This window comes from Carlito syrichta, unplaced genomic scaffold (genome assembly GCF_000164805.1).
Source record: "Carlito syrichta isolate Samal-C Ts95f unplaced genomic scaffold, Tarsius_syrichta-2.0.1 Scaffold304732, whole genome shotgun sequence".
NCBI lineage: Eukaryota > Metazoa > Chordata > Mammalia > Primates > Tarsiidae > Carlito > Carlito syrichta.
The window spans coordinates 48620-63191 of record NW_007248828.1 but is presented as its reverse complement, the minus strand read 5'-3'; the positions used below and the strand labels follow the sequence as shown (position 1 = coordinate 63191).

The 14572-nt window shown below is 41.0% G+C and overlaps 1 protein-coding gene across 1 annotated transcript in view; it reads right to left on the bottom strand.

Annotated features, from left to right (window-relative positions):
- The window catches only part of ZNF236 (zinc finger protein 236), a gene marked incomplete at its 5' end in the record, with an annotated part of 108464 nt that overhangs the window by 49561 nt on the left and 44331 nt on the right, over positions 1–14572 (bottom strand). The window contains 6 exons of the mRNA XM_008060792.1: positions 584–796; positions 3028–3179; positions 6696–6799; positions 8269–8420; positions 8921–9022; positions 10479–10732. Coding sequence (XP_008058983.1) covers positions 584–796; positions 3028–3179; positions 6696–6799; positions 8269–8420; positions 8921–9022; positions 10479–10732 — 977 coding nt within the window. The remainder of the gene's footprint in view (positions 1–583; positions 797–3027; positions 3180–6695; positions 6800–8268; positions 8421–8920; positions 9023–10478; positions 10733–14572) is intronic.

Here is a 14572-nt window from a genome sequence, read left to right as displayed (position 1 = left end):
CAGTTGAGTTGCTGGTGGGTGACCCAAGAGAAGTCTTTGAGTTCAAAGGGCTAAAGTGCCCCCAAAATGCTAGCTGTTATTATTTTGCTGAAAGACTGGATATTAACTATACATCCATCGACCTATCAACAGGAAAGTACATAATACATGATGGAATTCCATGTGGTCATTTGAACTGATATAGATCTGTGTTTAATATATTAAATATGTCCAAAATAAACTACAGTAAAGGGAAAATCAAGCAGATTACAACACTGCATATAGCATGATATCATATTTGCTAAAATATTAAAAACTCTACCTCCATGTGTGCATAATCTGGAAGGAAGAACCTAGTATCAGAGTGAATGCTAACTCAATGTGTGGTGTAACAGCAGGCATTTTCTTCACTGTGTCTTTCTAAATTTTCCTTCCAAGAGCATGTATGGCTTTCGTAGCCAGAAAATAAAATTAATTTTTAAAAGTTCAGGGACCTGCTGAGCTAAGCCACACACAGCTTAAAATACTCAAAGTGACTTATAAATTAACTTATTACTAAATGAGCATCTGATTAATAAGCCTTGAATCAGCAAGTGAAAAATACCTCCTCCATCTGTCTCTCCAGAGGCTGACACAGCAGAAGGGACCGTCTGGTGTCTCTTCATGTGCTTTTTACAATGGACTGTCGTTCGAAAGCCCTCCTCACAAAATGGACATTTGTAAGGCTTCATGCTCATATGCGTGGCCATGTGCCGGGTGAGGCTGCCATTGGTGGTGAAGGAGGCATTGCACACACTACAGCTGAACGCCTTCACGCCTGTGAGTAGAGAAATGGGACAAAATGATTGGGAAGCACCATATTTCATGACCCTAAAACCATACACAGTCAAAAGCAAACAAAGATATGTTCCATAAGCCACAAATTTATAATTTATTTGCCACGGTTTCCAATTTTAAAGGGTTGAATTGTTTTAAAAACATAGAAACAGGCTGGATATGGTGGCTGATGCCTGCAATTCCAGCACTTTGGGAGGCCAAGTTGGGAAAATTGCTTAAGGAATTTTGAGACCAGTCTGGCAACATAATGGGACCTCATTTATTTAAAAAAAAAAAAAAAAAGTAAATAAATAAATAAGAACATAGAAACTGACACAGCATACCTTACTGAATTCTCTATGGAAATTAGCCTCTGAGAAGTCACATTCCCCAAAAGAAATCAAGTCCTTTTCCCCCTCAGTCTTTTACATTTAAACTAGCAACATGTTTCTGGTTTTTATCCCAGAAATGCTTTCTCAAACTCATCTTGTCATCATGTCTACAAGAAACGAAGTAGATTAGGCCCTAAGAAACAGTCTTTAAAGCCTCTCTATACAGCTTTATTTTCAAATGAAGTCCAACATAGAAGACCCTCCTTCTCTGGTCCAATGACATAGAAGGAACCAGCTAAGAAGGACATTTTCTTCCTACCCCTATCCTTCCTTCCATTTTTCCTTGTAAAAGTCACATTGTTGCTTCTCTCTGTATCCTCAGCAGGCCCTTCAGAGTACCACATAAACTGCTCTCAGCCAATCTTTCTAGTATCCACTGAAACCATTCCCCAACCACCCACCTATAGGCTAGTCAATATAGTTTTCCTTCTTTTATCTGTATGCTTCTAGTGAAACACCTTTGTTTTCAAATAAAGTCTTACTCAAAATACAAATTGCTTTTAAACATGCATATTATTAATATGCTCAATAAACATATTTAATGTATTAAACAGCTGAGTCATAGATTAAAAATATATGTAATTGCACACTACATATCTGATGAAGGTCCAGCAGCCCGAATATAGTGGGAAAAAAAACTCTTACAACTTAATAATAAGACAAACACTCATGTAAAAAAGGGCACAGGATGAGAACAGATGTTTTTCAATAAGCACATGAAAAGAAGTTCAACATCATTAGCCAATGAAGAAATGAAATTCAAAACCACAATGAGAAACTACTTCACACCCATGAGAACAGTCATAAAAAGACAAACAATAATAAGCACTGGCAAGACACAGAGAAGTCAGAATCCTCTACACTGTTGGTGGGTGTGTAAAATGCTGCCACCACTATGGAAGACAGCTTTAACACAGTTACCATATGACCAAACAATTCCACTCCTAGATAAATAAAGACATGTCCACTTAAAGCCTATATAAATGTTCACAGCAGGATTATTCATAATAGCCAAAAAACAAAAATAATCGAAATCAACTCATGGAAGGATAAGTGAAATGGGGTCTGTCCATGCAACGGAATATTTTATGGCCATAAAGAGGAATGAAGTGCTGGCACAGGCTACAACATGGATGAACTTTGAACACATTGTGCCAAGTGAAAAAAAGACAGACACAAATGTCACATATTGGATAAGTTCATTTATATAAAATGTCCAGAACAGGCAGATCTATACAAACAGAAGTTAAAAATTGCCTAGGGTTGCAGACATTGAGGGGGACCAGGAATGACTGTTAGCGGATACAGAACTTCTCTTGGGTGTAATAAAAAATGTCCTGAAGTTAGAAAGTGGTGAATAGGGTGTGTAATCCTACCAGTAATTATACCTATAATCCCAATACTTTGGGAGGCCAAGGCAAGAGAATCACCTGAGTCCAGGAGTTTGAGACTAGCCTGGGCAACATAGAGAGGTCAAAGTGGAAGAAAATGTCTCTACAAAAAAATTTAAAAATAAAAATAAAAGAATTAGCTGGGTGTGGTCGCATGTACCTATAGCTCTTACTCTGGAGGCTGAGGTGGAAGGATTGCCTGAGCCCAAGAGGGCGAGGCTGTGATGAGCCATGATTGTACCACTGCACACTGGCCTGGGCAACAGAGTGAGATCCTCACTCAAAAAAAAAAAAATTAGACAGTGGTGATGGTTGCAGAACTCTGTGAACATACTAAAAACCACTGAATTTTAAGTGGGTGAAATGAATTGTATGTGGATTATATTTCAATAAACTGTTCTATTAAAAACAAAACTGGCATAATCTCTAAGTGTAAGGCAGACAACGACCTGTATGTGTCTTCTCATGAGACTTGAGGACCCCAGAAGAAACGAAGCCACGCCCACAGAGCTTGCACTTGTAGGGCTTCTCCCCTGTGTGTGACCGTACGTGCTGCTTCAAGTGGCTGGACTTCTTGAAGCCTTTGTTGCAGTAGTCACATCTGCAAGCCAAACATGTAGAGAGATCAGGCCCCATTATTCACGGCACAATTATAAATATAATACCTGAGAATGAAAGAGCAAACAAGCTTCACCAGGAACCATAGAACATTCTAGCATAATTATCACAGAACTTAGGTGTGCTCCTCAACACTTAAAAAATGGTAACATAAAATGTAAAATAATAGCCAGACTCGGTGGCTCAGCCTGTAATCCCGTGCCTTTGGGAGGCTGAGGTGAGTGGATTGCCTGAGCCCATGGGTTTAAGACCTGCCTGGGCAGGCGAGACCTCATCTCTACAATAACTCAAAAAATTAGCCGGGCGTGGTAGCACGTGTCTGTAGTTCCAGCTACGTGGAAGGCTGAGGCGGAAGAATCGCTGGAGTCCAGCAGGTTGAGGCTGCGGTGGCCAGGAGCGGCCACCACACTACAGTCTGGGTGACAGAGTGAGACTCCAACTTAAAAAATAAATAAATAAAATAAAATGTAAAATATTAACAATAATTTGTTAGATCAAACTCTGCTTCGAGTATTTGGAATCTTAAATATATTTTATTACTTCAAAATTAGTAAATCTTGTAGTAAATCCCCAGCAAACATAATATTTGATTACTTAGAAACTTTCTCTAAATATAACAGGAAGAAAACATATTATGTGCTTTTCTTAATGAGTCGTCAGACACTGTGAAACATTCTGTTGCTCCAGAGTCAGAATTACTCTTATGGCTAGTCACTTAGAAATGAAAATCCACATACTCTCTTGGTTTGTAAAATATACATCAGAGTGTACTGGAATTATTCTGAATAATATGTAAATATGCAGTATTGTTTTCCACTGAGTTGTTAATGAATTTTAAGGATCAATGTTAATGAATTTTAAGAATTAAGATAATTATAAATTTTAAAATTCCTATTCATATATTAGTAAAAGTTTATTCTGTCAGTATTCCCTTATTATTTTCATTCCCAAGTTTTAATCTCTAACAGGAGATTAGCAAAGTCCCTAAACTACAGCCTCTATGTCTGAACTGGGTACTCACAAAGTCAAGTAACAATCTACTGAAGTCCAAACTAAAGGCTGGAAGAGCATAAATACATTTTGAAATTTTACTCTCGTATAAAAATTTGGTTTGGTGAGGCTAGCTATTAAAAGTAGAAAGCAAACAATATTCATGAGCTGGTTTTAGAAAACCAGTACTTACCAGTGAAATGAGGATTGATTCTGTTACATGTCAATGCTAGATAACCCATTCGCAGAACTGTACCATAAAACCACTTGAGATTTACTAAGAACAGGTTCTCCAGCAAGGAGAGCAAGTCTTTCAAAACAATCATACCTATTAATTAAAACCAACTACCACCACCACCAAATTGGCCATAACACAGAGAAACAATGTACCCTTCAGCAACCAATTTGACAGGCAGGGCCTCATCATCTAGCCCCTGCCAACCCTGGTCTTACTCCAGTCACTCTCTCACTGCACAAGCCAAGCTCTGTCTCCGTGAGAGGGCCCCTTTTTCACCTGTGGAAAGTCTGTTTGCACTCTCTCCCTATTAACACATGCCCGCTCTGTTGACCACAGCTATTCTTCCAAAGTGTCCAAGAAAAGCCTGCAGTATAGACACCAAAGATATGACAATGCCACCACAGACAGCTGTCGTGCTGGGTGTGGTGCCAGCAGGCCAGTGACCCTCATCATGACTCTGTGAGGCATACTCAAGTGAGGTTGGCCAGCAAGGGATGGGGATACATGTCGAGTCCCAAGGATCATATCTATAGGCACAGCTTATCTGCAATAAGCTTGCCCAGAAGCACATCTCCAGGAGTTTCGCCATTCTCTACTCTTATTGTACATTATGGGGAAAACTACAGACCATAGGATCCATGTTTCTTATTGTCTTGGAGAAGGATCTCTGATCTCTTTGAGAATCCAATGAAAGCTACTTATCCTCTCCTCAAAAAAATACACATGCAGGCAAACATTTCCCACCAAGTTCTTTTCCATCTCACAGGCAGTCCATCTCTCTCTCTGAGGCTGGTTCTTCCTCTCATCAGCCACCACTTCCTGGTGCAGCCAGGGGTGCCATCTTTGAGCCATTTCTCTTTTTTGGACATGCCTCCTCAGCTCTAAATACTATGTTTATTGATAACTCCCAAATGTGTACTTCGGGCCTGGATCTCCTCACTTAATTCCAATCTGATGAAAAGAACTGCCTACATACTATTTTGTCCCAAACATCAATCCTAATGACACAGAACCAAACCTTGCTCTCCCAGATTTATCCTTTTTCCAAGTGATGGCAAGTTCATCCTTCTAGCTGCTCAGGTCAAAATTCTAGTAGTCATCCCTAACTCTTCTGTTTCTCTCACATCTTGACCTGCAATGAATTCTGTAGGTTCTGTCTTCTAAAGAGATTCCAGAGCTTATGGCCATGTCTTACAATATCAGTGACAACTCTTCAGTCAGCTAACACACAGCCACTAGAATTCCTCTACCTGTCTTACCTTTCTCCATGGTGCACAGTCACATTTCATCTACTGTGTTGTTGACTTATTCATTTTGCTTAGTATTACTATCCTCTAGAATGTAAACGCCAAGAGGTTTGAGTTTTGCCTGTTTTTCTGTTTTGTTCACTAATATACTCCTAGTGTTTGCCTTAATAAATGCTGAATGAATGGATGGATGAATGATACAGGCTAAAAGTCCAGTAACACCTGAGCAGATATCAAGAAGGAATCATGAGAAAACATTAATTGCACTTAAAAGTGACAGTGCAAAAATCCCAAATTATTCACTAGCAAACAAATAATACTGAATAAAACATCAGGAGAGTCACAGAAATCCTGAAGCTCATCTATGTCATCCCTCAGAATCCCTGGATTCCCAAAGCAAAAATCACTGCTCTAATGTATTTTTGAACTTGCAAACTCACGAAGATATTAGCTTGTCACCCTTCTGAAGGTGAATAATCTAATGTGTAAGAATGCTGGTTCAAGGTACTTAAGATTTCATTCGAGAAACAAATCATTAGATGAGCAGGTGCTCCTACAGGTATTGTCAGCACTGGCACTGCAGGCACTCAGTATGGACTATGGAGTGAGTGGTTGAACATATTGAACAGCTGTCTTTGTAATTATGCTGACTCTGGCATACAGCTTGCTACATGTAAAGCAAATAAAGAGTCTTTGACTAAAAGGCACAATACTAAGTTATTTTTGAAAACAGGATAATAATGACTTAAAGTGTGGCAGAAAGCTATAGCAGAGGACTTCAAATATACAGGCTGAAGGTTGCCACTTCCAAACCTTGGCCCTGTCACTTACTAGCAGTAAAAATCTCAGCAAATTTATCCCTTTTGTCTCAGATCCTTTGTTTCTAATTCATGGGTGACAGTGGAAACTTTTGCAGAGATCTGAGGGAACAGGGAATTCTCAGGGAACAGGGAAAGCCCACTGCTGGCACTCTGTTGTCAGGGCAGGTGGTAGGCTGGGCAGGGAGGGTCTGTGCTGACAATACCTGTAGGAGCGCCTGCTCTGATCCTCACTGTCCTCCAGGAACTGGGGCCGTTGCGTCTGCAGGTCCAGCTCCTCTTGGGATGACTCTTGAATCAAACGAGTTGTCTAAAAGTTAAGAGAAGCATAAACCAGATAACTTGGATATCTATAAATAAATATAAAATAACTAAGAACCAAGGATAAGAACATTCATAAAATGATAGGCTTGAAAAGAAGAAACCCCAAGTAGTCCATTGCAATCCTTTGGGCCAGAGCAATGATAGAAGTCATTTACACAAATTTTGTGAAATAAATAACAACTTATTTTCTACTAACCTACTTAATACAAAGTTTAATTAACCATGAAACTGATTATTTCATATATCTTAATTACTCTTTTATCTGCCCTACTCTAACTGACAGTGAATAAAAATCTTACTTTCAAAAAATATTAAGTCTCCTCTTGTCACAAAAACAACAGGAGGAGAAAGAAAATGCATTCTTCATCCTCAGGAACTGTCACACTAACCCCATGCCTTCCTAATAGATATTACAGCCCATATCACCACAGCAAGGATGAAACAGAAACATGGACAATGTTTCCTGACCACTTCAGAACTCAGACATGTCCACACTGGGCAGAGGGCATGCTCCCCTTCAGAAGGCATGGGCAGTCACAGGGCCGACTGTAAAAGGGAGAGCGCCTGCCTCTGTGCAGCAAATGCATCTTGTGCAGTCTAGTTCTCACTGCTCCCCAGACTCCCACACCATATCAGTACAACTTTGTATAACAACTGAACTATGTTGCTTGGTTTGATTCACAGGGCTCTAGAGTACAGGACCAGCTGCTAGGGCTCATGTCCTCCACTTCCTAGATTCAACACCTGCTGTCAACCACATAGTTTCCAGCTATGAGAAAAATGCTCTGAAATTTTCACTAGAGGGCCTGCCACTTGCATAAAGCTACCCTAGGTGAACTGTAGAGAGAGATAACAATTGATCAATCATTTCCATCACTATTAAAAACTTTTGGCTATTGCTTTGTTAAATTCTAGTGTGTCCACATGGCTCTTTGAGCTATGGACCCCATGTTTCTTGGCTTTGGCCCCTTCCCCTACCTTGGGAAGGTGAATCTTCTCTCTCTCTCTCTAATTTACTTTCTAAATAAACTTTGCTTGAAAACTTTTTAAAAACTCGTTTTCATCACTATTAAAAATTATTTAAAAGTTTCCAAGGTGAGTAAGAGATGAAATTTTAATGACTTTAATGTCACCATTCATTGTCTTTTCCTTCTAAAAGCCACAAATGGAAATGTTTAGGCTTTGTGCCTACAACAACACTGTATCCTTCAGAACACTCTACTAGCTTCCTGGCTTTCAATAAAAAAGGCAAAGTCACAACATGGCTTTAAGTAAAATTAACATGTCTTAAAGAAAAAGAAAGCCACAGAGGTTCTTACAGGTGATGCAAAAAACCTTAAAGTTACAAGAAGTGAGCATGTCCTCTTAAGGACATTTTAGATAATGACAGTGAAGAATAAAGCAGCATCTGTCACTACTGATCACTACACATCCCTTCCATCCACACTCACTCACCACACTGATACCATCAGAAGCAGGGGCTTGCAGCAAGCTCTGCTGGTGGAAACTTGTGGAGAGGGCCTGAGACTCAAGTGTACTGGAATCCTGTAGCTGCTGGACAGGTGGAAACTGAGGCTGCTGATGGTATGCATCAGTCACTGTAAAACCTTAAAATAGAAAAAAGAGGTTACAAAAAAACAGTAAAGTTACACTAAAAAGTAAAAAAAAAAGAAAAACAAAAGTTGGGTTTCTAAATTTAAAAATGTCTAAAGGGACATTTCTACTTTCTGAATTAGAATTAGGACTAGTTTTGACTGGCAGGAGGCTGTGCTCAGCACACATCACCACAGGGCAGGTTTGACAGACCAGCCGTCAACACCCAGTTACCACGAGGGCCCCATTTGTATTTAACCATCTTTTCTTGGCTAGAAACTACACACTGAATTGGTTGTGAAAGTTGCTTTCCAGATCTGAGCAGACCACAAAACAGTATGTATCAATTAAAAAGAAAAAAAAAAAACAAACTACAATGCATGCAAAAAAGTTATTTGGTTTGAAACCATAAATTTTTGAAGAGCCTTATGAGAAAACAAGTAAGACTATTGTAAAATTAAAACCAACCCAGGTAGAGTTCATTTACAAGCTTCACTGAAAACCCACCACTGACCTTGGGAGAGCCCTGCTGGCTCGAAGGACTGCGGTGGAGGGGTCTGCTCTTCGAACTGGTCTATGTGCCCTCGCAGAGGGTCCTGTGGAGCCACAAACCCATCTGAGGACAGGAACGCAGAAAAAGGGGGTCATACGTTTGGAAGTTATTTCACATCTACCTACCTTTCTGTCCAAAAGTACACTTTAGTGAGTTCTCACATATCAGCCTCTTTATTTTGAAAAGACAATAGAAAGACCATTTGTGTGTGTGAATGTGTGTACATATTATATTTAAAGCATTCTCTTTGTATTTCCAGAATATCATCACTTAAGATCTTTACAGTTTGTCCTAAAACTTAGATATTGTTCCATAAAGTAATATTCTCAAATGAAATGACATTCTGTAACTTGAGTGTGCTACTGCAGGCATCATAGAGATCAGGAAGTATACAATACAGTTATACAATACAGCCCATAGAATAAAATTCATAAAGCAAAGCAGTAAGCTAGAAAGCAGCTGACTGTGTATAGGTCTGTGAGTGACAACAGCCTGGCCAGACACACCAGCCATGTCCCTGCACACTGTCTGCAGTGGAACTGACTTTTTATTTTTTTGAGTTGGAGTCTCACACTGTTGCCCAGACTGCAGTACAGTGGTTTGTTCATGGCCACCTCAGCCTCAAACTGCTGGGTTTAGGAGATCCTTCCACCTCAGCCTTTCAAGTAGCTGGAACTACAGGCACACACTACCATACCAGGCTTATTTCTTGATTTATTGTAGAGACGAGGTCTCACCAAGTTGCTCAGGCTGATCTCGAGCCCCCAGGCTCAGGCAATTCTCTTGCCTCGGCCTCCCAAAGTGCTGGGACTATAGGCTAAGCCACTGTGCCCAGACGAGCTGGTTTTTTTGGAGCTACACTCTATTGACTAAGAAAGCAATGTGTTGCTTTATCTTCTGGATCAGAAGCCTACTGATCCATTGTGGACCAGTAAAAATGGTGTGCTGACCTGCATCAGTCTAAATCTACACTCTGAATATACTGTAATAGAATGCCACACATCATACAGATGCAAACATAAAAGGAAACATACCCTCAATACAGTAGAGATAAGAGTAGTTTACAAACAAGTATGCACAGAAAGATCCTACTCCTATTAAAACTCTATATGCATACAAAACACATATTCACACGCACATACATGCCTACACATTTGTAAGGAAAAATACTGAAAGCACCTATATCAAAATATGGACAATAGATATGTTACAGTCCTAAGACTTCAAATACTATTGAAATTTCCTACAAGAAGTCGAATTACTTGGTGAGAGTGTGTATGTGTGTGTGCGCTTAAAAGGATCTTGCCCTCAAAAAGCTAATAAAATTGAAGGAAAAAGTCTGATTAAAGAATATATGGGGCAATATAAATGTTCAATATCACACATACGCACACACACATACCACAAACTATGACTTAAAAAGTCAGAGACTGAAGATCCCAGAGTGGACTGCAGAGAATAGGAAAGGCTGTACATCTCTGTATAAATCATTCTAAGGCAGAGATCCCGAAACCTCTACCTTCATCAGCTTCCAGGGGCTGATCCGTCAGCTGCTGACCAAGCCCTGCATCCTCCGTGCCTACCACATGCTGGGGTTCCAGGTCCAGCATGGCCTCAGGGGTGGCCGTGACCACCTCGGCTGCCTGTGGGAGTTCGTCACTCTCGATTTCCACTTGCATCGGTGTGGAGACTTGCACGCTCTGCTGGTCCACACTGCTGTCATCCATTGCGGCTGCCTGCTGGTGCTGCTGCAGTTGCTGGGCCAATTCATATCTTTGGAAAAATCAACAAGAATTCATCAAATTAGATGCTGCTGTCAATGGTTACTTGGGTGGAATGCCACTGTGAAACAGCTGCCCTTTATCAAGTAACTTTTTTTATTACTAAATTATTTCATTTTGAAGTCATAATGGCAATACAGGTAAAAACCAAACACTACTAGTCACTGAAGAAAACCCATGTTGCCTTCTCTAAGTGCTTTCATGGGCTGCAGGGCACGAAGGCCCAGGGAGAGTGAAGACAACACATGCCAGAATGCTCTGTGCTTTAAAAAAATCAAAAAGATGCCACGTGTTTAAAAGTAAAACTTGTCCAGCCGGGCTCGGTGGCTCAGCCTGTAATCCCGCGCCTTGGGAGGCTGAGGTGAGTGGGTTGCCTGAGCCCGTGGGTTCGAGACCCGCCTGGGCAGTGAGACCTCATCTCTACAATAAATCAGAAAAATCAGCCGGGCGTGGTAGCGCATGCCTGTAATTCCGGCTACTTGGAAGGCTGAGGCGGAAGGCTTGCCAGATCCCAGCAGGTCGAGGCTGCGGTGGCTGGAAGAGGCCACTACACTCCAGTCTGGGCGACAGAGTGAGGACTCCAACTCAAAAAAAAAAAAAGTAAAACTTGTCCAACTCAAACTCCATGATGAGATAAAATATTCAGAAAAAGATAAAAATAAACAGACAGCACCTTCCCAGACTGACCCAAGTATTATAACCACAGAAGAATTATAACCACAGAAGACAGGAAAGACAGAGTCCTATGAAACAGTCTCTCACAGGCCAGGCACAGATATTTTGTTGGACCAATGATCAACTGTGTTACAAAACATAAAACAGAAGAATATGGCCAGTCTGATTTTCTCTTATTAATGTTCATTTATGTATACAAAATATATTTAGTATATATTCATCAAGGTCAACAATTTCACCATCAAAGAAAAAGACAAACAATGAATTCAGTGAATGAATCAAGAACTTAAAAACACCTCAAATACTTATCTGGTTGGGTAGTGTGCATAACACGAAGGTAATAATTCACCTATTCCCTGATTTCACATTTCCATGGTCAGACCATACAAGTTCTATTCTACGTTCTATTCCAGTATTTTATGAATCTGCCTACTCAAAATTTCATTCTTAGTCCCCAGTTATGACTGGATGGAAGGTGAGATACACCTCATTATAATCCCCTCCTATTTGTGGTTTAGATGCAATAAGTGACAGTTATTAATGTTAAAAGACAGATCATAAGACTGACAGAACGGACTCTCTGTGGCAATAAGATACCAAATTATAAACACAGACCTAAGGCCATGACTGGCAAGGGTTAGGTCACATACTCCTCCCTACACTTAAAGAATAAGCTCTGCTCTAAATGCCACAGGGTTCTTCTTTTTCTCTATCACGTAAACCTGGCCTCAAGATAATCAACGCTGAAACCACTGCAGCTCACCGACTAGCCAGATGCTGACTGACCTTGTTGTTCCAGATGCTGACTGACCTTGTTGTTCCACCAGTCATAATTACAGCTTTGATAGGACAAGAGACTGATTTCAGTAAAGTTGTCCTGGTAAGAAACATTCCCCAAGGACTGGTTCTGTCTGGTTTACAGACCTGTTTACTTGCACATCTTCCTGTACTGAAAACACTTTTTAATGCATAAGTCTTGACTGTAATGCATTTAAATGTTAACTCTCCACCCCAAAGTGAACATGGGTTGTATGTCACAAGCATGTTTGTTCATGGTCATGACTACCTTCATGAATATTCATTCATATCTCCTCCTATAACCTGCTGAATATGTGTGTTTAGACAACTCTTTCAGCAGAAAGCTCCTGCCTAAATCTTCCTCCTTCTGGGTGCCAATCCCTGTTCTTGGCAGAGATGGCCACCTTGTGGGTATAACCCTTTACAAGAAATAAAGTCAGACTTCTGGCAAAATGGCAACGGGGCAACCTGGTCTGTGAAACCCTTTACAAAGGAGAACTGCAGTGGGTTTCTGGCTCTCGCCCCGGGGGCTGCAGACCCAACATCGCAGCCTGCTCTTCATACGAAGCTCGGCCGTTGCCACCACTGGGGCATCGCAGTGGACTGGAAAGCCACTGCAGCGCAGACGACGCCGCCACCGCTGGTAGCACATAGCACCACCCGGGTCGGAGGCGATCCATGACTTCAGTCCTTGAAGCCCCTTCAGGGAAGATCTGCTGGGATCGTTGCCACCTCTCCTGCGACCTAGACGTCCTACCCGCCATGAGTCTCCTGCCTGTGCCCTGAGGCAGGCATCCATCTCCAGTCTCTACCCGGTTCCTGGCCAGCCCCACCCTCTCTGGGGCGAGCAGCTGAGATAGCACCACCTGCTGGCGATTCAAGGTAACAACACCGAAACGGGAGAAACAAGCTTGAAAAAGACATAGGCCAGAGTGGTGAACGGAGGGTGATCTGAACTGTCCTTCACAGCAGACCAGGGGCAACTGAACCTAACTGCAAACTAATTTACCAGCTTGAAAAGAAAGCTAGAAATCAGAACTAAAATGACACTGGACTTAAACGAAAAGTCTCAGAGTGTGCTTCATTGATTCTGTTAGTTTAATGACTTAATTCTATTCATTCTGTATTGTTCCTTTTTTTGGTTTTTTTTTTCCTCTTCCTTTTCTTCTCTCTGTAAACCATATCTTTGTATAGAGGAACAGCACACCAATAAGGTGGTTGGTTAGCTTGTATGCTGGCATCACTATATGTTTTATTTTTTTTTTTTTTGTATGGGAGTTGGTTTGTCTGTAGCTGTGGTCTATTGTTTTTATCTGTTTCAGTATAGGTCTCTCTCTCCATTTGTTGACACACATTTGTTTCCCCCCTTATTCCTTTATCACTCCACCCACCTCTTCAACCCACTGTCTGCTCCATTCTCTTCCCTCTGCTAACCACATTTTATTTCAGGGAGTAAACCTACAGCCCCACTGCACGGACAGATTCCAAGGCAGTGGGAAGTGGGTTCCAGATTATCCACACACCTGTCAACAAATACTAGGACCTACAGATAGATTTTGAATCACAGCTCCCCCCTTAAGTAAATCTCAAAACTGCAAAAAGGCCCACCCCCAACCTACAGTGCAACTCCAGAATTGAACAAAGTAAGAGGGCATACATGAAGAATAGGAGATTGAACAAACAGTAGTAAAACCAATCCCTTTACCCATGAATAACAGAATTAAAGAAGACAGTGACGTGGAGGGAAGGAAAAAGTAGGGAGGGGGACAAAACCTCACAAATGAAGAAAAACCAAAAGAAGAATATAGGTCTCACACAGATCCCTGGGAGATCAGACACTGAGAAACAGATTTTGGAACACAAACAATGAAGAGCCCCCAGAATGACTGGTCACATGCAACAAACCCAGACATCAAGACATTAATGGAGAGAATGTAAAAAATTGAGGAGACAAGAGGAAAATAGGAAGAAGCTGATGTCAGAAATAACAGCAGTACAGAATACTATGATGGAAATGAATAACAGACTAATAAGCATGGAAAGCAGAATTAGCCAAGCAGAAGAAAGAATCTCGGAGCTCGAAGACCAAAACACAGAACTAACCCAAACTGTCAAAAGCATAGAAAAGAAGCTCAAAAAGACAGAACAAAACCTGCAAGAGATGAATGATCACTTCAAGAGACCAAACCTAAGAGTAATTGGGCTTCCTCAGGCAGAGAGAGAGAAACAGAAGCCACACTGGAACAAACATCTCATGAAATCATTCAAGAAAACTTCCCTCATCTCATCAAGGATGAAAAAATCCAAACACAAGAGATTCAGAGAACCCCTGCAAGACAACAAATGAGAAGACCAACTC